The following is a 25,678-nucleotide window of genomic DNA, read 5'->3' as shown; positions in this document are numbered from 1 at the left end:
TGAACTATTCCAGGCTGAGTTTGTATTTGACCTAATAATTAATAGAGTCAGAGGACCTGGGTCCAAATTTTGGCTCCACTACTTACTTGTGTAGCCTCTGTCAAGTCACTTGACCCGTAAGCTTCAGTTTCTTCATCCCTACTATCCCTAGAACAGGTAGCACACTACTGAGTCACTCAAAGTATCTATCATAGCTCCTTTAAGGCAGTGAAATGATCCTAAATTTTACCTTTATAGTTTCAGATCCCAGCCTGAATTCCAGGCAAACTAGACTACTTGCCATCCCATGCTTTTCAATCTCTGTGTCTTTTCTCATATCATCTTCCTAAATGTGAAGCAGCCTCCACACACATCTATACCTGTTGCAAACCTTCCCGCACCTCCTCCATGAAGTGTTGACTATACCCCCAAGCGAGTGACCTCTTCTCTTCTGATTCCTCATAGCACTTAGCAGGTTCTGCCTTATATTGTAGTTATCTCTATCCAGCTTATCTCCTCCACTAGAATGTAGATTCTTCCAACATAGTAAATGTGTCTTACTCATTTTGTCTTCTTCTCAGTGCCAGCCCAGAATCCTGCATTCAACAGGCACTCAATAAGTGTTTGGTGAATTAATCAAGCCTTGAAGACCAGTTCTGATCTGTTCTATCTCCACTGAGATTGCTCTAAGCAAATGCTCCCATCAGGAATTTTTCTAAACAACAAAAAACAAAATTTCTCTCTTTAAGAAACCTGAGAGACTGCTTAGGAAAGATGAAAAAAATCTCAGAAAACGTTTTGTAAGCGGTTATATAAATTTGTTGTTGTTCATTGTGTCAGACTTTTTCTGACCCCATGGTAATTTGGGGTTTTCTTAGCAAAACATACAAGAGTGGTTTGCCATTTCCTTATCCAGTGTCCCCATTTTACAGATGAGAAACTGAAACAAATAAGGGTTAAGTGACTTGCCCAGGGTCACTCAGCTACTAGGTGTCTGAGGACTTATTTGAACTCAGGTCGTCCTGACTCCAGAGCCAGTGCTCTATCCACTGTGTCACCTAGCTACCTTTGGCAATATAAATATAAAGAATTAACTCAATTCAGTTCTACAAGTATTTATTAAGTTCCTACTATGTGCTAGGCACTGTGTGAGACCCCAGGATTACAAAGACAAAACAAACAAAAAAGAAACAGCCTGGGGCCCTCAAGATAGCTAGGTGGTATAATGGGCAGAGCCTGGGAGATCTGAGTTCAAACCGTGTCTCAATAGTTACCTATGTGAACTCCCCCCTCCCACAGCAGTCTCTTAATCTCTCTCACCCTCATTTTCCTTAGTTGTAAAATAGGAATAATATTATTTCTTGACTAACATGTTTGTTATGATGATCAAATGAGTTAATATATATAAAGTACTTTGCAAAACTCTATATAAATTCTAGCCATTATTATTATTATTATTATTAGTGTCACATTTTACTGGGGTGAGGGTATAGCAGGTACACAGGTAAATATAAGGAACATATAAGGTATAAGGAGAAGAGATCACTCACTGGGGTTACAAGGAATGCTTCATGGAAGAGGTGCTATTAGAATGTGGGGCAGGTTTACAACAGGTGTAGATGTGTGGGGACAATGCTTCCTGTGTAGGAAGAAGGCAGCACTTGAGTTGAGTCTTGAAGGAAGCTAGACATTCTAAGAGCAAGGAATGAGGAGGAAATGCATGGGTTATGGCCCATGCAAAGATACACAAATGAAAAATACAATGTTAGGTAAGGGAAACAACAGTGAGTAAATTTGGCTTTAATAATAATAACAATAGGGGCAGCTAGGTGACGCAGTGGATAAAGCATTGGCCCTAGATTCAGGAGGATCTGAGTTCAAGTCCAGCCTCAGACACTTGACATTTACTAGCTGTGTGACCCTGGGCAGGTCACTTAACCCTCATTGCCCTGCAAAAAAATTAAATTAAATTAAATTAAATTAAAATAAAATAACAACAACAGCTAGCATTTGTATAGTGCTTTCAGCTTTCCAAAACACTTTACAAATATTATCTCATTTAATCTTCATAACAACCCTGAGAGGTAGGTGCTATTTTAACCCTCATTTTACAGATGAAGAAAGGAGACAGAAAGAAGCTAAGTGACTTGCCTAGGACCACAGAGCTAATAAGTATCAGAGGCCACATTTGAACTCAGGTCATCCTGCCTTTAGGTTCAACTCTATTCACTGTTCCACTCATTATTATAAGCCTTTAAGGAGATAATAATAAAAATAATTTTAAAATATTTAAAGTCAGACTGGGTTTGGGATTTTTTTATTATTATCATTATTTATTCTATTAGGGAAATGCTCATAATTATTATTACAGATCGAACTAAATGACCTCAAAGGTCACTTCTAACTCTGATTCTAGAATGTTATGGTTCATTGAAAAATAGTCCCCAAAGCCCCCAAGCACTTCTTTTTTCCCTCAGAAGGGCCTTTTTTTTTTTAATGGAGTGCTTATTGCACTACTCTTTCATCCTAATTATGTTTAACTGTGTCCATGTCATATCACTGTATAGATAGATGCCTGGGAACTTGGGGCAGAGAGGGCAGCTCCCTACATTCTTCTTCATAGACTTTTCTATGGTTTCCATACTCCATAGACTCTCCTTAGCAACGAGTTCATTTAACCATTCATTCATTCATTCAATCAATTAACAAGAATTTATTTAGTGTCTATTTCCTAGTAGAATGCTACCCTATATAAACTTAGATAAGATGCATCACAGAGTTTGCAATCTAAAAGGGGCATGCCAGAAAAACAGAGATAATTGCACAATGGATAGAATGCTGGGCCTGGAGTAAGAAGGACCTGAGTTCAAATACAGGCTCATCTGTAAAACGATCTGGAGAAGGAAATGGTAAACCACACCAGGATCTTTGCCAAGAAAACCCCAAATGGGGTCCATAAGAGTGGGGCACAGCTAAATTGACTAAACCACAAAAAGCCCAGGGCTCCTGGCCCCTCCTAGTATTTTTCCTCTCACCTTACCCAACCCCACCTGTTCTGCTGGTATTTACTTGTACACATTTAGCATTAGGGAGTCTCACAGAAAAGGATTAACAGGAAGGTCCCTGAAATACAAACTTCAGGGTTATCTACTATTAGGATCTATCTGCCCAACTGCTCCCTTTCCTTAGTATGATGAAGCCGGCTGACTGTCCCCCATCCAACCATGCTGCTCTGTTCAAAAATACACAGCACAGGAAAGTTTCTATGTGAATAGTTTTCAGAGGACCTCAACGGTCTTATTTCCAAAGCCCTTACCTTAATCTGAACTTTGGGGGAAGGGGGCTGGGGAGGAGCTGCCCTTTCTGCCAACCTCTGCACATGGTCAGGCCCTCGGTGTCCTCCTGTGTCTGAATGGTACAGCTCTAGTGCCCGGCACAAGGTCCTCATTCCAAGAGCAATGCACGAGGCTTGTTGTTTATTTCGCCTGGCTGTGGCCCCCTGCCCATCTATCCTAGAGCAGCCCAGCAAATGAGGCAGGGTTGCCAGGATGGAGCTAGCTAGAACTCAGCCCAGAGTGATAAGCCTAAAATTTCCCCTTATCTCAGACTCTACAAGAGGCATGCAGAGAGTTTCACTCCCTTATCAATTGCACTGGATGTTATCTGCCTCTCTGGGGCCTCTACTTCCTGCGCCACTTAGAGGAGTGGCTGGCCATGGAAACAGGGACTGTGAAGTCAGTGGAAGGGCCTGCAAGGGTTTACTTTGGTATAGCTCAAATATATATTTAAACCAGAGAATCCCTGAGCTAGAAGAGACCTAAAGGATCCCTTCCAGAGAGCTGTCTTCAAATTATGTGAAAGGCTCCTTGTTGGGTTAAAAAAAAAGGAGAAAGATTATAGATTTCTTCTACTTGGCTTGAGAGGGCAGAACCAGTAGCATGGGATGAAAGTTGTAGAGAGGCAGCCTTCTGCTCCATATAAAGAAAATTGTCCCTAATAATGTCCAAAACCAGAATGATCTGTTCTGGAAGATAGTGAGTTCCCCAAGACTGGAGATCTTCAAGGAGACTATGGATGGCTCTTTATTGAGGATGTTTTGGTTTGTTTGTTTGTGGGTTTTTTTGCAGGGCAATGAGGGTTAAGTGACTTTCCCAGGGCACACAGCTAGTATGTGTCAACTGTCTGAGTCTGGATTTGAACTCAGATCCTCCTGAATCCAGGGCCGACGCTTTATCCATTGCTCCACCTAGCTGTCCCTGGTTATTTATTTTTTGTTTGTTTGTTTGTTTTTTTAGTGAGGCAATTGGGGTTAAGTGACTTGTCCAGGGTCACACAGCCAGTAAGTGTTAAGTGTCTGAGGCCGGATTTGAACTCAGGTACTCCTGAATCCAGGGCCGGTGCTTTACCACTGCGCCATCTAGCTGCCCCTGGTTATTTATTTTTAAAGCATGAAGGGTTTTTTTAATTCTTTTTTTCCAGTTCTAATTTCTTTCCCACTGTCCCCTCTACTACTCGATGAGAAGGAAAGAAAAACAAAACCAATTACAAATATGTATCATCATGTAAAACCAATTTCCGCATTAGCCATGTTCCCCTCCCCCCCCCCAAAATAATGCAAGAAACAAATAAAATAATATCCTTCCATCTGTACTCTGAATCCATTAGTTTCCTTTCTGGAGATGGGTAACATGTTTCATTATGAGCATTTTAGAATTGTGATGCAACATTGTGTTGATCAGAGTTACTAAGTCTTTCCAAGTTGGTTATTTTTACAATATTGCTGTTACTGTGTAGATTGTTCTCCTGGTTCTGTTCATTTCACTAAGCATCAGTTGATATGGGTCTTCCCAAGCTTTTCTGAAACCATCTTAGGGACATATTAAAGGAGCTTCCTGTTCAGGCATGGGTTGGACTAGATGATCTTTCAGTTCCCTTGACAGCTCTGAAATCTGTAATTCTAACACTGTCTTTTTTCCTGTTTTCAAGAAGCCTTCCACAACAGAAGAAAATCAAGAAAGAAACAGACCAACAGCCTTGTGTGGTTTGCATTTCAGTCCCAGTACTGGAAAGCCAGTGTTCCTAGTAATGTCTCTTAAAGGACATATTATGTCATTCACTTTAAAGGGCACCAATATATCAACTCCCAAGAGTTTCAGAGGGAACTCCTGAACTCTTTTTCCCATATAGGAAAAGAATGAGGAACAAAGCCTATAGTTGCTAGCAAAGAGAAGATATCCACTACCCCATAGAATTTAGAACTAGAAATAACCTACGATATTTTTAAATCCAGGCTCCCTTATTTTATAGAATGAGAAACTGAGACCTCACTAGAGGCCTCACTAGAATGATACATTTTTTTTCCCTCTTTTTTTGGACACATTTTCTTAAATAGGCTAAGCATATTACTCAGAGGTCAGTCTACAGAGCCTCATTTCCAAGAGTTCAGACCACAATTGTTCTCTCATCTCGGGTAAAGCAACAGAAGAGATTTATCCTAAACTGTCTTGGTCAATACCCAGTCCCATTCTGGGTAACTTGTCATCAGAAGACCTGAATTCAGATCTGATCTACCATTTTTATCAGCTGTCTAATAATCTCTCTGAGTCTTTGTTTCCTCAACCAGAAAATATGAATAATAATATCTGCATTATTGATGGAATTAGTGCAACAGTTTTGGAAAGTAAATCAGAATTATGCAAATTAAGTCCATAAAATGTCCATACTTTTTGACCCAGAAATAGGTACACACACACACACTCATACAGATATACACATATACATATACCATAAATATATACATGTATATATGTATGTATATCTCCTAGTTAGGTCATTGATCAAAATAAAGATTCCAAGTATACCATATATATTTATAGCAGCAGTTTCTGTTGTTGCATAGAGATGAAAACAAAGTAGATGGCCTCTGTCTAGGGAATGGCTAAACAAATTGTGGTACACGAATGGAATGCTATGTTATGATGCCATAAGAAAAGGGGAATATGATGAATACAGAGAAGTTACATGAACTGATGGAGTCAAGAAAATAATGCGCACAATGATGACAATAATGTAAATGGAAAGGACCACCACAAAGCAATCAAAAATGAAAATTACAAAGAATGAGCTCTAGCTCCAAAGAAGAGGTGTAAGAAGATGCCTCCCCCAACTCCTTTGCAGAGGAGGGAAGGGGAAGCACAAGTGTGGAACACTGCATATGTTGTCAGATTTTTTTTTTCAATGTATTGATTTCTTATGCTGATTTTTTTCTCTTCTTTTTTATTCTTTTAAAAAACAATTCTTTGTTGCATGAGATAGTTCTTGGGGGAAGCAAAAGAGATACAAAGGTAAATTTTGGTGATGTAAAATATATCACTAAAAATGTATTTTGAAAATACATTTATCTTTATGTCCTGCTTTCCCAAGGTTGTTGTGTGAAAAATATTCTACAAATTGTAAAGTATAACTGTAAATAATATAAATAATGAAAATCATTTATTAAGTACTTATTACATCTTCCCATCTCTGTCTCTTTATTCTTTTCCTAGCAATAGTCCCTTTATACAGTCCTGTTAGACCCAGAGCTCTTAACCTAGAGTCCATGAACTTTTTTCTTAAACTATTTTGATACTTCTATTTCAACATCCTTTGTAATCCTATTTATTTTATTTTACGCATTTAAAAATATTATTCTGAGAAGGATTCCATGGGCTTTGCTAAACTTCCAAAGAGGTCCATGACAAAAAAAAAAAAAAAAGGTTAAGGGCCCCTGGCTTTAAACAAAAACCCCTGCTTTCTCTCTTCTTCCTTATTCTTCTCTTGTACAAAATGGGGAGTCAATAAATGTTGAATAAAATTGAATTATTATTAAACTGTCACAGACAGGGGACTCCCTGGAAAATGCAGGAACAGGACTGACTTGCCTTGAGAACAAAACTAGGCCTCTGGCCTTCCCTGAAGTCCTGTGCACGCCACCCACAGGAATTTCAAAAATAAATTATGGAGCTTCTAGCAGATAAAAATTCTCCTCCTGTCACTTTGACTTTGACAACAGATGGCCCTCCTTGATGCGGCTGCCTGTTACCCAGCAGGAGGCTGAGCTGTCTTCCCCAAGGGTACTTGGCCCTCAGCCTAGAACAAGCCCCCTCCGGGCTCCACAGCCTTCTCTGAGAAGAGCTAAATACAACCCAGGAAAGTAATGTGATACCTTCTCCAGACACGCTTGGGCCCTGCAGTGTCCCTGTGATTATCAGGCTGGTGGAGTGGCATCACGTAAACAGTTATCACAGAATTATGGCATTTTAAGGCTGGCTGAGGCAGACCACAGAGGGCATCTAATACAGTCCTGAACAAGAGTCTTTTCTAAAACATCTTCATCCGGCTTCCATTTGAAGACCTCCAGTGATGAGGAGTTCACTGTGTCCCATAGCAGCCCATTTCTCTTTGGAACAACTGTTATTGTGAAGAACTGTTTTCTTTATATAAGGCTCCATTTGGAAACCACTCCACCAGCACTTCAGCTTGGATGCTTTAAATAGGCCAGAACATGGCTCAATCAACCAAGAATATGTCTTGAACAAAGTAGGCGGGAAAAAAGGTCGGGGCTTTGACTTGCCCGAGAACTGTGTTCAGATAGGCAAGGAAATTTGGGTCACTCTCCAGGAATCATCTCTAAATTATCAGTTGAACTGGAAGGGGAAAGAATTCCAGAAATTTGAATGAGTGTGGAAGTCTAGATAAACCCCCTGAGAAGGAACCACCTTTGGGGGAGGGATGTGGGGAGAGACAGGAGGAGAGACTTTAACCTTTGCCTCAGCAGGGCCGGGTCTCCTTCTGAGCTTCTCTTTTCAAGTTGAGGATCTTGCCAACTTCAGAGGATGTTGGATCTTCCCATCATCCCATTGGTGTTTCTTTTCTTTCTTTTCTTTTTCTTTTTTTTTTTTTGCAGGGCAATGGGGGTTAAGTGACTTGCCCAGGGTCACACAGCTAGTAAGTGTCAAGTGTCTGAGGCCGGATTTGAACTCAGGAACTCCTGAATCCAGGGCTGGTGCTTTATCCACTGTGCCACCTAGCCATATCCACTGTGCCACTTAGCCACCATTGGTATTTTAATTGGCAATCTCCCCATTGTCTGCATCATTGGGAGACAAGGACAGACATGGACCCACAGCTCTATAAGCAGCCTTGAAAAGAGACTACCCTGTGCCTAAAGGGAATTTCTTCCAGCCACTAGCAAGTGTGAACTACCCCTTTGCCATGTGGGTTCTCTGAGCTTGAACCCAGTTTCCCCAGCACTATAGGAGGGGAAAGTACATCACAGGTTTAGGGGTAATGCTTTGCACATTGTTCGTATTGTAACATCTTAGCAGATTCCCTTTCTTTGGTGAGGCAATTGGGGTTAAGTGACTTGCCCAGGGTCACACAGCTAGTAAGTGTCAAATGTCTGAGGCTGGATTTGAACTCAAGTCCTCCTGACTCCAGGGCCGGTGCTCTATTCACTATGCCACCTAGCTGCCCCACAGATTCCCTTTCTTAAAACTACTTAAGACTGGTCGACTATTCTCAACTGCTAATCCTTAGGAGAAAGTACACTAGTAGGTACCCAAGCTGATGGCATTAGAGTAAGGGTTCTTAACCTGGGGGTCCTTGAACTTCAAAATGAATAAAATAAATAAATAAATGGATGGATAAATGAACAAATAAATAAATAACTGGATGAATAAATGAATAAATAAATTAATAAATGTATGAATAAATAAATAGATAAACAAACAAAAAATGCATAAATAAATGAAGATAGATGCATAGATACATAGATAGATGGATAGCTGCATCCTAATAAAATCAGTTTCCTCTGTATCCTATGCATTTTATTTTATGCATTTTAAAATATTACTCTGAGAAGAGTTCCATAGAAGGGCTCATGACACAAAAAAAGTTAAGGAACCCTGCATTAGAGAATCATCCCATTGCCCCTTCAGGATACCCCCTAAAACCTTGGGGAAAAGATGTAGCTAGCCAAGCTCTGGGGACCAGACCAGACAGTTGGAGTGGGAATTGGGATAAGGATCATCATGGCTTAGATCAACCAGACTGATTTTTGGCCAACCTGACTTTCTGAAATTTCCATCCATTGCACATAATTCTGCCCACTTAGGCCAAGTGGAGAAAATCTAATCCCTTTTCCAAATGGTAGTATCCCTTCAAATACTCGAAGAAAGATGTTATGTCTCTGTGTCTCTGTCTCTGTGTCTTTGTCTCTCTCTCTCTGTCTCTCTCTCTGTGTCTCTGTCTCTCTCTGTCTCTGTCTCTCTGTCTCTGTCTCTGTCTCTCTTTCTGTCTCTCTCTGTCTCTGTCTCTTTGTCTCTCTGTCTCGCTGTCTCTGTCTCTGTCTCTATGTCTCTGTCTCTGTCTCTCTCTATCTTTGTCTCTCTCTGTCTCTGTCTCTGCCTCTCTGTCTCTGTCTCTCTGTCTCTTTCTCTGCCTCTCTGTCTCTGTCTCTCTGTCTCTGTCTTTGTCTCTCTCTCTCTCTCTGTCTCTCTCTCTCTCTGATTTGGCTTTCCTTAAGGCTTAACCTCCCCACTTGTTTTCATTTATCCTTATAAGGCACGGACTCCAATCCTCTCAATATCCTGGTCACTCTCCTCCAGACCCACTCCAAGTTATCAGGGTCCTAAAATATGACACCCAGAACTGAATGCAGTCCTGCAGATGTGGCATAACCAGGAACAGAGGACAAATGAGACCAGTACCTAGACAATTCTAGTCAAGTCAACAAGCATTTATTAAATGCCTACTATGTACTAGGCACTGAGGATACAAAGAAAAGCAAAAATTGTCTCTGCCCTCAAGGAATTCCCAGTCTAATGTGGGGAGGGGCAGACAACAACGAAACAGCTGTGTACAAATATGATATACAGGATAAACTGGAGATAATCTCAGAGGAAAGACACTAACATTAAGGAGAACCAGGAAAGGCATCTTTCACATGACACTAACTCTCTATGAACACAATCTAAAATAAATTCACTTTCTAGGCTGCTGGGTCACATTGTTGAATACTATTGGTCTATCCAGTCCACTAAAATTTTTGTACTGAAATAAGACTAGCTCACAGAGTCTCCCATAGCCCCATAAAACAAAACTTTGGAGAAGTCCTAACCTCCTCACTGCCCCTGGAAAATGCCTAATTTGGTCCCTTCTCCACTCACACCTTCTCCCTTGCTTTCTATCAAAATCCCACCCCATTCTTCACGATTTTACAGATGAGGAAACAAGTTCAGAGAATGACTTATTTGTTGTCACACAGTTAATTAGTACCTGCGGTGAGATTTGAACCCAGCTCCCTTGATGATCCATCTAACATTCTAACCACGTCACAGTGATCTCAGGTCTTCGGTGCCTTGACCCAAAGAAGGCAATGGGAAAATTTCAGGTATTATTAGAGGCCAATAGGCGAGATATTTTTGAACAGGAAAACCAGGGAAGGGATCCTCAAACCAAATATTTCATTCAGTTTATCAGGCATCAAGGGAGAAAGTGGCACTTGAGCTGGATTTAAGAAGATAGGATTCGGAGGTGGACCTTAGAAGTCATTCTAGAAAAGTCAGAGGATGGAGATTGCCTTAATTTTCTCTTTCTTTCTCTTTCCTTCTCTCCTCTTCCCTCCCCCTTTCTTTCTCTCTCCTCTTCTCCTCTTCCTCCCTGTTTTCCCCCTCTCCCTCCTCTCTCCATCTTTCTCTCCTCTCTTCTTCCCATTTCTCCTCTCCCTAGCCCTCTCCTTTTTTTCCTCCCCTATCTTTTTCCTTCTCCCTTTTGTCACTTTCTCCAATTTCCTCTCTCCTCTGACCCGATATCAAGGTGGATATTGTATCACAAAGAGCAATTTTGTCTTCTCCTTCCCTCTCTCTCTTCTCTTCCTTTTCCCTTCATCCCCCTCCCTCTCACTTCTCCCCTTCCCCCCTTCTCCCCACCACCCTCTCTCCTTTACCCTTTCTCTGTCCTTCTCCTGAGTGCACATTGCCTGGTACTTAATAAATGCTTACTCCTTTCCTCCCTTCCTTCTTTCCCCCCTTCCTTCTTCCTTCCCTCCCTTCCTCTCTTCCTTTTCTTCTTCCCTTTCTTTCTTTCTCCTCTTCCCCTCCCTCTTTCTTCTTTCCTCTCCCCTATGCTCATCCCTCCCCTCTTCTTCCCATCTCTTTTCTTCATTTCTTCTTTCTGCCTTCTCCTACCTTCCACCTCTCTCCTCTTAATTTTTACTTTCTCCTCCTCCCTCCTTTCTCCCTCTCTCCTCTCTTCCAATTCCACTCCCTCTTCCTCTATTCCCTTTCCCTCTCTCCACCCTCTCCCTTTTTCTCCTCTCTTTCATTAATTTCTCTTGCCTTTCACTCCAAATTTGTTTCTCCTTTTTGCTCTCCCTTTGCCTTTCTATTTCTGTTCCCCACCCCCAATCGCCTCCCTTTCCACCCCTCATATATCTTAGATTGGCATCTGTTATAAAAGATTAAAGGCAAAATTTAATGATCTTAAATGCCATTCTTCAACCTCATGTAGGCAGCCTTTTTACACAGGATACTTATAAAAAATAGAAAGCAGTGAGAATAAAAATAATGCAACAAAGCACTATTTTTTGTCATGAGTTATACAGACAGAATAGACTACAGAAAGGGTAGTAGCAGGAAGGCAAAGCTATCCATGGCCAGTCACATTTAAGGGGCTCAGTCACCATTTCATCACACTACCATCCCCATGCCCAGTTTAGACTCTGAGAGATTTAATAAATTTACCCTGGTCAGGGCAGGACCAGGAAGTGTTGGAGGTGAGTTTCAATTCCTGGGCTTTCTGACCCCAAGGCCAGGCCTCTAGCCACTGCACTTTCCAGTTATATATAATCACTGATATAATTACCTCTGATCCTGGCATTTAAGACCTTCCACAATCCAACTCATCTTTCCAGCCTTATCTCATACTATTCCCTTTTAAGTATTCTATATTTCAATCCAATTTGGCTTCTCTCTGACCTCACTCCTTTCCCTTTCTCATTCCATCTCCATGCCTTTGCTCATATAATGATGGCTAGCATTTATACAGGCCTTACAAATATTATCTCATTTGATCCTCACAACAACCCTTGAAGGTAGATGTTATTATCATCCCTATTGATAGATAAGGAAACTGAGGCAGAAAGTGGTTAAGTGACTAAGCCAGGGTCATACAGTGTAGTTTCTGAGATGGGATTTGAACTTAGATCTTTCCGACTCCAGGGCCAGCACCGTCTATTGCACCATCTCATCTCCATCCAATCCCTTTCTTCCTTCAAAGTTTGATTTAGATAACACCTCCTCCAGGAAGACTTCCCTGACCCCACAAGCCAAAAGTGATGTCTCCTTCTTCAAATTAGAAGGATGAAGAACAAACAAACTTCACCTAAACCTCTCCTTTGCACTCATCTCACCCTCCCTAGGTACACAAATATTTGTATCTGTATATATACTTCCTCTCATTTAATTTTTTTAAAAAATGTTTTATTGATGCCTTTCAAAAAGTAGTATGGGCAGGGGCAGCTAGGTGGCACAGTGGATAGAGCACTGACCCTGGAGTCAGGAGGACCTGAGTTCAAATCCAGCCTCAGACACTTGACACTTACTAGCTGTGTGACCCTGGGCAAGTCACTTAACCCCAATTGCCTCACCAAAAAAACCAAAAACAAAGCAAAAAAAATAGTATGGGCAGTTCCCCACCCCCAGGATTTGCAGGGCCCATTGAGCTCCCCCCTGTAACAAAGAAAAACAATTAAGCAAAACCAAGTCGCCTTGTCTGATGTAGGTCATACTACAATTCTACCCCCATAATTTTCCATTTTTCTACTGAAAAGGAGGAAATTAGGTTTCATCATCTGTTTTCTACTCCTCACCTAAAGTTGTCATACCCTTGAGAGCAGGAGCTATGTCATGTCTATCTTTGTACCCCCTGCCTGATACAGTGCTTTGCATATAGCAAGAACTTAGAGAATGTTCATTGAATAAGTGGATAAATCCTTACAAGAGCGCTGTGAGGTAGATAATACAAATTTTCATCCTTATTTTGCGCATAGAAACAATCCAAGAGAGGGGGTGTGACTTGCTAGTTAGGGGAAGAGCTAGGATCAGAATCCAGGTCCCCTGACTTCAAACCCAAAGCTCCTTCTGCTACATCACACATCTTCCCCTAAAATTGCCTACAAAGTGTTTTGCAAACAGAGAGTGCTACGAGAAATGTTGTACTCTATCTTTGAAGTGCTTAAAAGGGAAGTTTTGATTTCTTTAGAACAGGCTTCTCCCTTCTGTGACCTGGAAAATCCATGAAAAATGAGGTAGAATCTTCACACACTAACTGTAAGGTTTTAGCAGCCAATGCTTGTCTCCTGCTCAGCTCTTCTTACACTGTCTCCTGTGACTGAAAGTCCCCTTTAATGGGAAAGTCCAGGAGAAGCAAATGCTTATCCTGACATTTTCTTCATAACTCTTTGACTAATTAGAAAAGAATAACAGAGGAAAGCAGTGCTTCCCCTGGGCAACCCCTTCCCTCCACCCCAACCTTGCCTGTTAGCTTTTAGGAAACCAGAAAACCATGACTGTGACAGATTTTGTTTCTTGGCCAGACTCTGCCACTTAATGCCTGTGTGACTTTGAACAAGCCACTTTCCCATTATTAGCCTCAGTTTCCCTATATGTAAAGAGAGACAGCTAGGTGGCTCAAGGAATAGAGTCTAAAACTGGAGTCAGAAAGACTTGAGTTCAAATCCGGCCTCAGACACCTACTAGCTATGTGACCCTGGGCAAGTCACTAAACCTCTGTTTCCCTTAGTCCATTGAAGGAGGAAATGGCGAACCACTCCCAGTATCTTTACCAAAAAAGACTCATAGACAGCATAGTCCACAGTCATGCAGAGTTCATAACTGAACAAAAACAACTCAAGAAGAGAATAGTGGATTAGATGATATCTAGGCTCAAACTCAGCTCTAAAAATCAATTACACTTATTCAGTCCTGTCTTTAAAACCCCAATGCTCCTAGAAAAAGAGCCAACAAGCTCTCTAAATAGCTCCTGCAGCAGCTGAGGCAGTGCGAAGAGGACCAATGTCTGACTAAGGGCATATAGGCAGAAGCCAGGAGGAACCAGAGAGGCGGAGAGAGGAAGGTAGAAAGGAGAGAAAAGGAAAAGCAAGAAGGGAAAGGGAAATGGGAGGCAAGGGAGGAGAGAGGAGGAGATGACAAATGGGACAAGAGCAGAGAAAGAAAAGAATGACCTCTACCTCATACAGATGTTGTGAGAATAAAATGAGATCATGCGTGTGGAAGAATGCGTTCTTTCCTCTTTTTTTCTGGCCTGTCTTTATAGTCCTTGTGCTTAGTCCATTGCATGAATAGAAGGCCCTTAATAAATGCTAACTGACTCAGTTATTCTGTCCTCAAGTGTATAACGATTTCATTTTGGCTTCAGAGAGAAAATTGTCAACTTTTCAATTTGATCATTTATTTACACCTTGAAAATCAGCAAATTCGACAAATCAGGACTTGATTTATTTTTATTTTATTTTTTATTTCTAAATTTAAGAAAGTGTTAGGGAAAATTATAATAACACATATTAAAATGTTAATAATTCATACATCCCCTCAAAAAAAAAAAGCTGGTTGTTAAACATCCACCAGCATACCCACCTGTTTCCTCCCCACTGACCCTATCCTCACCCCACCAAGTATTATCTTTTCCAGACAACATATTTTTCCTAATTCTCTCAACTGATCATCTTATGGCATGATCTTAGGATGCTTCACTATCCTAGCTCTCCTCCAGATGCTCTCCAGCTTTCTAAAATGAGGTGCCCAGAACTGAAAATCAATACTACCCATGGGCTCTGATGAGGATAGAGTACAAAAAATTATCACTTTTCCCTTTCTGGCCATTATATATTTCTCAATACAATCTAAGATCTCATCAGTCTTGTTTTGTTGTCATTTTTGTTGGCTACCATGGCCTACTATTGATTCATATTGAATTTGTAGTCTACCAAAACTCTCAGTTTTTTATTACTGTTATCTAACCATGCTTCTGATATCTTGGTTATTGAAACATATTAAATTTCATATTATTAGGATTTGTCCAACATTTTAAATTGTCATGACTCTATTATTCATTGTTCTATTTGACTGTTTTTATAGTCACCAAATTATTCAGCTAGCACATTTGGGGGAAAGGGTAGATAGTTGCAGAACCTGGAAACTTTTGTAATTTCCTCTATCCCTTGTTTGGTTAAGAATGCATCTCTTACTCATAGCTGTGAGAGGTATATAATTTGTTTCTCTTTTAATTTTTTATGGTATGGACTTTAATATTAAGATTATGCATATCCACTTAGAATTTACTGTGGAATATGGCATAAGGTGATGGACTAAGGTTAATTTCTACCAGACTAATTTCTAATGTTCCCAGCAGTTTGTTCAAATAGGGAGTTCTTTCCTAAGTAATTTATGTGTTCTGGTTTTTTGAACATTGGGTTATAGCATTCACTTGTTTCTGATTCTGCCTTATCTAGTCTGTTCTATTTATTGACTTTTTTCTTAAACCAATACCAAATAGTTTTGATGACTGCTGCTTTATAATATAGTTTGAGGTCTAGAAGTACTATTCCCTCTTCATCCCTACCTCTTTTCATTTTTGCCCATGATATTCTAGATATTTTATTTCTCCTAATGAATTTTATTATTATTTTATTGAGTTCTATAAAATATCCCTTTGATAGTTTGATGGATATAGCATTAAAACTATGAATTAACATTGGTAGCATTGTAATTTTTATTATATTGGCATGGCCTAACCATGAGCACTAAATATTTTTCCAACTATTTAAGTTTTCTTTATTTTTTTAAGGTGCACTTTGTAATTGAATCTATACATGTACTTTGTGTGCTTTTGTGCATGGATTCCCCCCAAAATTATGCATTTTATACTTATTTGAAATTAAATTTCCTTTTTTATTGCCTCTTGGATTGTTATTATTATATAATGCTGTTCATTTTTAAACTTTTGTTTTGTAGCTAGCAACTGTGCCAAAGCTATTGTCTCAATTAGTGTCCTTGCTGATTCTCCAGGATTTTCTAAAGTAAACCATCATGTCATCAGCAAATAGGGATAGTTTTATCTCCTCTTTGCCTAACTTTCTTTAAAGCCTTTAATTTCTTTCTCTTTTGTGACTGCTATTGCTAGCATTTCCAGAATTATATTAAATGAAGTGTGCATCCTTGCCTTATTCATGTATATATATGCATATATATATATATACACATATATAAGGAAAGCTTCTAGCACATAAAAACTTCCTTTTGGTTTTAGATAGATGCTTTTTATAAAAATGGATAAATTTGATTACATAAAATAAAATTAGTACCTAAAATAATAAGGGAAATAGATGGGAAAAATTCTTTATATCAGATTTCTCTGATGAGGGTTTAGTATTAAACAACTAATACATGACTGAAAGACATTCCCCAATAGATAAGTGGACAAAGGATATGGGAAAAACAGTTCTCAAAAGAATTGCAAACTACTAATAACTATATGAAAGCTTCAAATCAGTAATAATAAGAGAAATGCATATCAAAACCACCCTGAAGTTTCACTTCATACTATGCAAATTGGTGAAAATAGATGGGAAGACTAAATGTTGGAGGGATTATAGGAATGTAAGAACATTTGTGCATTGTTGGCAAAACTGAAAATCAGAACAACTAATTTGAAAAACAATTTGGTTATTCAAATAAAGTTACTAAAATCACCATATCTTTTGACCTAGAGATTCTTATACCCCAAGAAGATCATTGACAGATATACACCAAATTATTTATAGCATCACTTTTTGTGAAAAAGAGAAATGCCCATTTATTGGGGAATGGCTAAACAAATGCCATGCATGAATGTAATGGAATATTACTATGTTGTAAGAAATTATGAATATTAGTTCAGAGAAACATGGTAAGATGTACAGAAAATGATGCAGAGTAAAGTAAACTGTACCTAGAAAGCAATAAACACAATGACTACAACAATATTAATGGAAAGGAAACCCATAAAACAAAATCCAATTTTGCAAAATTACAAAAAATAAGTATGGCTCCAGAGAAAATAGATGAAAAGATATCTCTCCTCCCTCCTTACAGAGGTGAGAGGCTCATGAATGTGATGCATCCCACATATTTTCAGACTTTTCCATAGTATTGTTCAGTTCTGCTTATTTTTTCCTTGTTTTTTTTTTAATTTAAAAATTGATATATAAGATGGCTATCTGAGAGAAGAGAGATACTGAAGGAAATTTTGATGATATAAAAAGAAAATAAAGAACCTCAGAGCTCAGCAGATTAGGATCCTATTCTATTCAACAAATCCATTCAACAAGTACTATTATGTTTCAGATACAAGGGATACAATGACAAAAAAGAGCCTTCCTGAATTCAAGAGCTTACATTCTACTGGAACGATACAGTTTGTACACAGAGAAGCAAAGACAAAGTCGGAGAAGCATCATAACGTACTGGATCAAGCACTGGAGCTGTAGTCAGAAGACTTTAGTTCAAATTCCAGCTCTGTTTGGCATGGTGGTACATGCCCGTCATCTCTGTGGCTTCAGGAGATTGAAGCTGATGGATTTCTTGAGTTTGAAAGTTTTGACCTGCAATTCACTAAGTCAATTAGCCCTGAAAATTTTTCATAGTAACGAAATACTGTAAGAAAAATGGGCACCAATGAATGAAGAATGGCTGAACAAATTGTTACATTAAATGGCATGGAATACTATTTCATTTTAAGAAATTATGAATATGAAGAATTAATTAAAAAAACGAGAGAAATTGTCTAAACTGCTACAGAGTGAAGAAAGGAAATCCAAGAGAAAAAACGTGCATGTAAATGAAAAGAAGGGTATGGTGCATCAGAACCCAGAATAAAGGATCTTGGTTCCAAAGTGAAGCACCATAGGTCCAGAATGTTGCATACACTGTCAGATATGGTCACTGGGGAGGGGAGGAAGTAGGGTCTGTCTGTTTGGTTGGTTTTTTGCTTTTTGCCTAAATTTTTTCTTAGTTATATAGAAAGTGTCGGTGCTATAAAACAAACAAAAAAACCCAACAAACATCTAAAATATATTATCTATACCTGCCCTGGTCACACCAGTGGACTTTCCAAATCTTTCAAGACTGTTAACATTTATCTCATTTTTTACATATATGAAACTTTCATTCAACAACAAAAAATATTATCTAAATGTAATCAAGGTAAACTATATTGGTAGTACTTTCCTAGTTGAATAGCCTAATAACCCTTTCAAAAAGAGAAATAAGCTTAGCCTAGAATGACCAATTCTTTTTTTAAATGTTGTAGAAGCACACATTTGAAAAATTAATCCACTTGATTTTAAAATATAAGCTGTCACAATGACTTTAAATAGGCATAAGGATAATATGAAAAGTTTGGGAGGTAAAGTTACAAGGGATGAAGTTGTGAGGAATAAACAATGGTCCAGCAGACATCATTAGCACACTGGGATTTTGCTCTGTCATGGATGTTCTGGGAAAAGAAGTAAACAGTGCACTAATTAAATTTGTAGATGATACTTAATTGGGAATTGTAAATACCAGTGGGAGCCAAGGGTTTATACATCCATTCTGGAAAGGTAAAAGATAAAGCAGAAAATTGTACCATGAAAAAAAAAACAAGCTAATACATCAGTCTGAAATTTAGAGATTTTGTCAGAGATGATATTCCCATAACACATTCAAAAACATGACATATGGTTAGTGATGTTATTCCTCCCATGCACATGTTTCTGATTTTAAGCAAATTAACTATTGCTTTCTCCCCTGATGTGCATGTGTGTGTAAATCTGTATGTATATATGAAACAAGGATATTTCCTAATAGTTCACATTTTTGTGTTAGTCTAAAGGTTGATGAGCAGCAGTTCACATTTATAAGATCACAGAATCATATTGTAGGATAATGGAGTCAGAGGTAAGATCACACATAAAGCCATCCAGCTCCTTCACTTTGTAGTGAGGCCCTAAAAAGGTCAAGAAGCCTCCCCAAGGTATGGAGTGGTGAAGCTAAGACTCAAACCTGTGGCCCCAGATTCAGTACTCCTACCAGTCACTGGACTGCACCAATCTATTCAAAGAGAGCTTGGTCAATTCCTGCATGGATTGAATTGTTCTAAATAAAGCTGTGCTGGTTCTTTGTAATCATTCTTTGCTTCCTTTTCTAGCTATTCCCTAACAACCCCCTTAATAATGCATTTGAGAATTTTTCCAGAAATCAAAGAAGTACATTGGCTTATCATTCACAAATTATATTATCCTTCCTTTGGAAAAGGAGAGAAGTGTCCTTCTCTAATTCTGCATCATTTCTTGTATCCTCCATGAGCTTTTGGAAATCACTGACAGGAATTCAGTAACTACATGTGCCAATTCTCCATCCCCTGGGCCTAGTGACTTACATTCCTCAGCGGCAGCTAGGGGCTCCCTTACTCTCTTCCTACTTCTCTCTTCAGACAAAGAATAATTTTGAAGTTGTATCCTAAAGAGAATACAGAGTATTCTTGGAGATGGGTGAACAAGGTGTTCCTCCTCTCTCTTAGCCAGGTTGAAATTGTCAGTGTTTATGACGACAACAAGAGGTTTCTGCCAGGAAAACATTAGGAAAATTGTTATCCTGTGAAACCAGATCTGGAAAATTTGCTCTCATGATATTGCAATGGGAGATTTTCAGGCTCTGTGTACAATTATATCAATCACTTATGCAAGTCTGTGAAGTCCAGGCCAGTTTTCCTCTCACCCAGGCAGGGATGAACAACTCCCAAAAAGGCAAGAAGGAATTCTCCTCAGTTCATGTGGTAGAAACTGTTCTGGTTTTGCCTTTCCATGGGTGGGAGGGAACAGCAGTGACCTGATACCCTAAAATACTTTAATCCCGTAGCTGCACCTCCTAAATGCACCCGGTCAGCTTTAGGAAATTATTCCTTCCTGTCTCTTAGACTTAAAAAAAGGAATGTTGATGGCATTATTTACAGAGTTGGTCCTTGGGGTGGGCAAAAGCCTTGAATGAAAGGTTACCCAAAATACTCATCTGGCTCCCAAATATTTCCCCCTCTGACATGTTACTATTTGAAGAGCTCATAATTAAAGCTGCACCTTTAGATTAAGGTCTCCATAAGGTGCCTATTAAGAGGCAAATATTTCACCTTGGGGAAAGTAATGCATTCGCCCATTAACAACTTAATCAAAATTAGTATGACAGATTGGCTAGCCATCCCTTAGAACAAAGTAAGGCTCTGAGAGAATGAGACATGGTGGGGTGGGGACTGATAAATTTTGATACAATTTGGGGGTGGCTAGGTGGTGCAGTGGATAAGGCACAGGCCCTGGATTCAGGAGGACCTGAGTTCAAATTTGGCCTCACTAGCTGTGTGACCCTGGGCAAGTCACTTGAGCCTCATTGCCCTCCCCCCCACAAAAATAGTAAAAAAAAAATTTGATACAATTAAGGAACCAGAGAGAAAAATCTAGGCCTCTTTCTTCTATTCATGTCTCTCCCTCCTTAAAAATCAAGCTAACTAGCACAGTGGATAAAGCACCAGCCCTGGATTCAGGAGGACCTGAGTTCGAATAGGACCTCAGACACTTGACCCTTACTAACTGTGTTACCCTGGGCAAGTCACTTAACCCTCATTGCCCTGCCAAGAAAAAAAAAAAGCTAGCTTCAGTTCATCTTTTGGCCTAGGAAATCTTAAAAACAAGGAAACATTTTATTTTACAGTAGTTCAGGCCTCCTGTGGACTAAATAATTGATTGTCCTGCCTTTGTTGGAGAAGTTTGCTGATTACTCTTGCTGGTAGGGTGGAGTGAGGCAGAGTCAGCACACCCTAAGTTCCAGTTTTGATTGGTGTCTGAGGAGAGATGCTGTAAGCATGAAGTGATTGAGGAGGATTGTATGCCAGTAGAGTTTGTTTATTAACTCATAGGCAAATTTCCCCCCACTGAGCTAACCCCACTCATCCAGAAAGTTATTAAGCAAGAGTCAAGGTTCTGCCAGGATGAAACCAAAAAATGCATGTGGGGAAAAGCCTGTAATTAGAATTGGCTCCTCTGAGTGAAGAGTGATGGAAATTAAAATTACTGGGTCTGGGAGCCTTGGCCATATTCAATTAAATCACATGCATACCATTAGGTCTGGAAATGCCCCAAATTACATTGTCCTGCATCTCTCACATTCACATCACTGGCAAGAACTCTTGTATGTAATTTATCTAGCATATAATCAACCTTCACAATGAGCAAGTGACTCTTTGTAGAGATGAATTGAATGGATTATAACATGATGCTTAAGAAAGCCAAAATGGGTTATGAACATATCAGAGTAGCTGTATGGCTCCTAAAAAGACAGGGTTCCTACCAAAATCCATCAACAAGTCTTCACTGAGTACTCACTAGCTGTCCCCTTCTGTCCCCACCACCATGTTCTAGGCACTGCTGAAGAAAGAGAGACGTAAGACTTGGCCCCTGCTGACAAGGAATTCACAGTCTGACTGGGGTCAAAAGACAACACACACACACACACACAGACAAGCAACAACAGCAAGTAATACATGAAAGTATTACTTTCAAGTATTAGATTCATTGAGCAAACTTGTGTTGTATGCAGAGCACTGTTAGGAGATAGATAGGGTAGGAGATTTCTGGTACACTGGATGGGGAGTCAAAAGTCTTGGGTCAAGTCTTAGCTTTAAGGCTTACCAGCCATGTGACTATTAGAAAGTCGTTTTGCTTCTCTAACCTCTCTTTCCTTCTCTGTAAAATGGGAATGATGGTGCTTGCACTATCACAGGGATGCTGTGAGGAAAGCACTTTGTTGACAGCAAAGCACCATATTAAATTATTTTTTAAAATTTAGAGAAAGAGGGGCAGCTAGGTGGTGCAGTGGATAGAGCACCGGCCCTAGAGTCAGGAAGACCTGAGTTCAAATCCGGCCTCAGACACTTAACACTTACTAGCTGTGTGACCTTGGGCAAGTCAGCCCTCATTGCCCAAGCAAAAAAAGCAAAATTTAGAGAAAGCAGGGTCCTTGCCCGCATGGAGTTTATAATTTAGTAGGAGGATAAGACCCAAGCACAGCTAGCTATTCTGTACAATATTACACAGGAAAAGCTAATTAGAAAGTTACAAAACAAGGTGCTGTATGAGGTCCAAGGTCCTAGCTGCCATGGGAACTGAAGAAAAAGGATTCACAAAGGAGGTGACATTTCAGGTGAGTTCTAAAAGACAGGTAAGAATTTCACAGGCAAAGAAGTGACAAAGGGCATTCCAGGCATAAGGAATGACATGTACAAGAGCATGAAGACAGAATAATACAGGGTACATACGGGGAGCAGATTGTCAGCTATTCTGATTGGAATATAGAATAATATGAGATATGGCTAGAAAAGTAGAATAGCTCCAGATGGTGGGGAATCTTAAATACCAGGCAGAGAAATCTAAACTTTACTTGGTAAATGCTAGGGATTCATGAAGATTTATGAGCAATATGTACTTTTGATTCATGGGTTGCCATGATCACCAAGCAACTATCCTACTGGTGATGAGCCCCTCTGTTCTTAGCTGAGTTGGACCATGGACAGACAATAGATTCATACTGTTGCTAACATATATCCAAAGTCCCTCTAGCATGGTAAAATACACAACCTCCACTAGCATAGCCTATGAAAACTCAGGATCACCTGTATGCTACTGTGAGGAATTGTGGAGAACTGTGGAAGTTATGGTCATCAAAGCAAATTATTCTGATAGGATATAGTCTATTTGATAGTATTAAACTATTAACTGTGTAGTATGGATTATAAATGTGGTAGAAGTTCAGAGGACAAGTAGGTTAAAGAAGAATAATCAAAATACAGAAGGCTGCCTAGAGAAGGTGGAACTGAGATGGCTTTGGGCAGAATTTGGACAGGCAGAAAGGAGAGGAATTTAGGAAAAAGAATGACATAAGCAAAGGAAAAGAAGCAGGAAATGCAGTCTTTTGTTCATAGGATTTTTTTTTAAGTGAGGCAATTGGGGTTAAGTGACTTGCCCAGGGTCACACAGCTAGTAAGTGTCAAGTGTCTGAGGCTGGATTTGAACTCAGGTACTCCTGACTCCAGGGCTGGTGCTCTACCCACTGTGCCACCTAGCTGCCCCTCATAGGATTTTGAGGAGGCTCACCTGGAAGGGCAAATAATTGAAGAGAGAATTGGATTGGCCAGAACAGTCTAGCTTATGGGAGGACCATGAGAACCTGACAAAGGGAGTTTACAACTGATTGGCCTGCAATGGGGAGTCATTGAAAGTTCTTGAGTAGGGTAGTATTGTGGTTAAAGCAATGTTGAAGGAAGATTAACCTGACAAGGGTAGATAGGATAGATTAGAAAGTATGCTAATACTGGGGAAGCTAGGTGGAGCACTGGCCCTTGATTCAGGAGGACCTGAGTTCAAATCCAGCCTCAGACATTTGACACTAGCTGTGTGACCCTAGGCAACTCACTTAACCCCCATTGCCCCGCAAAAAAAAACAAAAAAAAAGTATGCTAATATTAAACTGTAGTATTAGATAGAGTGCTGGACACGGAGTTAGGCATATCTGGATTCAAATTCCACCTCAAAGACTTATTAGCTGTGAGCCCCTCGGCAAAATAATTTTTCTGAACTTCGGTTTACTCATCTGTAAAATGTGGATTATAATAGCACCTACCTCTCAGATTTGTTGTGAGGATCATATGAGGTATGTAGAGCCTTTGTAAATCTTAAAGCCTTATATAAATACCAACTATAATAAATGATAATATCTCATACTGCAGATAATCAGCAAATATCTAGCAATTTCTGAGCAATTGCTGTCTCCAAAACAAAGGAAGAAGAGAAGAGAGTTCTAGAAAATGCTTCTCTGTACACTTCTATTAAGTGGTCCTATAATAAAGGTTGAAACCCCACCAGATTCTCCCCCATAACAAAAAAACCAAGTGGCCTTCAAAATAAGAAGTTGGAAAACTCAAGTCAAGGCTCTTGCTATTGTAAAATTTTTTAAAAGGATTATGGTTAATGTGTACCTAAATTATTAATAAAATTTCCTGGGCAGAGAACAACACATCAGAGAAAGGTACAGCTGATGAAGCAAGCTTATAAAAGATCAACTAACTCCCTCAGGATCCCAGCTTGGCAAAAAACTAAAATGTTCAGGAATGGCATGAAAGCCATAAGTTAATCGTGGAGACCCTAATGAACTGAAGATAATTAAGTAGTAATGAGGCTGAGGATTTCTACATGAAGAAGGTAATATACTGAATTAATAGCAACTATGCCTGTTTTTTTCTTTTTGGTGTAACAAAGCCTCCTTTGGGCAATTTACGAAATAAATGCAATCCTTTGCTTTGGAGTACATAAACATCAGGGTCCAATTTGTTTTGCCCTCTTGTTTTCGTTGGGAGATGTTTTTGTTTCTGAAAGTTGGAAAGCTTCTGGAAAAAAAAATCAAAATTAAACTGAAGATGCTAAGAAAATGAGCAACAATAGAAACTCTTTGGAGGATAATTCCACATAATTTCAGAAAACACGCACAAAATAGTCTATGAATTCACCCATAAAATATACATAGTTTTAGCATTTAGTTTGGTTTAGGTTATCTCCCACCTTCCTTACACCACCCCCTCTGACTCGTCTCCAGAATTGTTTGATTTGGTTGGGTCATAGTCACTTACCTAACACTTTTGCTGAAAGCACCTTAAATACATTTTAAAATAAGCATATTATTTGCACTTACATACCGCCTTCCATCCATGGATGTCAAATTGTCTTTCTGAAATATTTGCTTTCATAATTCCTCAGTGAGATAGGTAAATATCATTACCTCCATCTTACTAGCAAGTAAACTGAAAACTGGGGCAGTTGTTTAACTTGCCCAAGGATATAACCAAAGGGACTCAGGAGAAAATTGAGAACGGGGCACTTGCCCCCTCCCTCATCACTGAGGACTGCAATCCCTTTCTCTGCTGACCAGCTCAGTGAACTGTTTTCATTAGCACAGGGTTAAATCAGGAACCTAGGCCATTGTTTCCCTAGTGATGGATATTATATTCTATTTCCTGCTCCAGAGTCTGGACCCAGGCCCTGAACCACATTTAGCCACAAGTGCGTGAGTGGGATCAACTCGGTTACCAAGTAACACAAGTAGCAGGTGTCTCATTTTCAGATAGCCCAGCAAATGCTGAAAGCCGCCCCATGAGGAGCTGCCAACTTCACAATCAGACTTGCACAGAGCAGTTTAAGATAAAGATGATGACGCTTTTAGGAGCTTTGTGAAACAAATAGGAACAACCTAGAGAAACACATGGGTAAACTTACCAGACTTGGGGTAACCCTGAGACATCTGGAATCTGTTCATTGCATAACAAGTCAACTCCTGAGAAGCTGTGTAGAGGGGTGGTGTCAAACTCAAATAGAAACCCTGTGAGCCACAGATTAGCTTAGAAAACCACATTATCTTTGTTTTATTCTATTTTTATTTATTTTGCCAAATACTTCCCAATTTTAATCTGGTTTGGTGGCAGTATTGATAGAAGAAGAGGAAGGAGGAGGAGGAGAAGGAGAAGGAGA

General features: G+C 39.6%; 1 protein-coding gene across 2 annotated transcripts in view; it reads right to left on the bottom strand.

The window, feature by feature from the left end:
- Positions 1 to 25,079, bottom strand: part of MYLK3 (myosin light chain kinase 3) — an 83,757-nt gene extending 58,678 nt beyond the window's left edge. Inside the window, exon 1 of one of the 2 annotated variants that reach the window (XM_043987604.1) lies at positions 24,846 to 25,079. In XM_043987604.1, coding sequence (XP_043843539.1) covers positions 24,846 to 24,863 — 18 coding nt within the window. In that variant the 5' untranslated portion in view covers positions 24,864 to 25,079. The remainder of the gene's footprint in view (positions 1 to 24,845) is intronic. The other variant, XM_043987603.1, reaches the window with a different exon arrangement.
- Between the last annotated feature and the right edge of the window lie 599 nt (positions 25,080 to 25,678).

The sequence above is a fragment of the Dromiciops gliroides genome, chromosome 2 (genome assembly GCF_019393635.1).
Source record: "Dromiciops gliroides isolate mDroGli1 chromosome 2, mDroGli1.pri, whole genome shotgun sequence".
NCBI lineage: Eukaryota > Metazoa > Chordata > Mammalia > Microbiotheria > Microbiotheriidae > Dromiciops > Dromiciops gliroides.
Note: the sequence above shows the minus strand (reverse complement) of the source record. Positions and strands in the feature narration are given on the sequence as shown.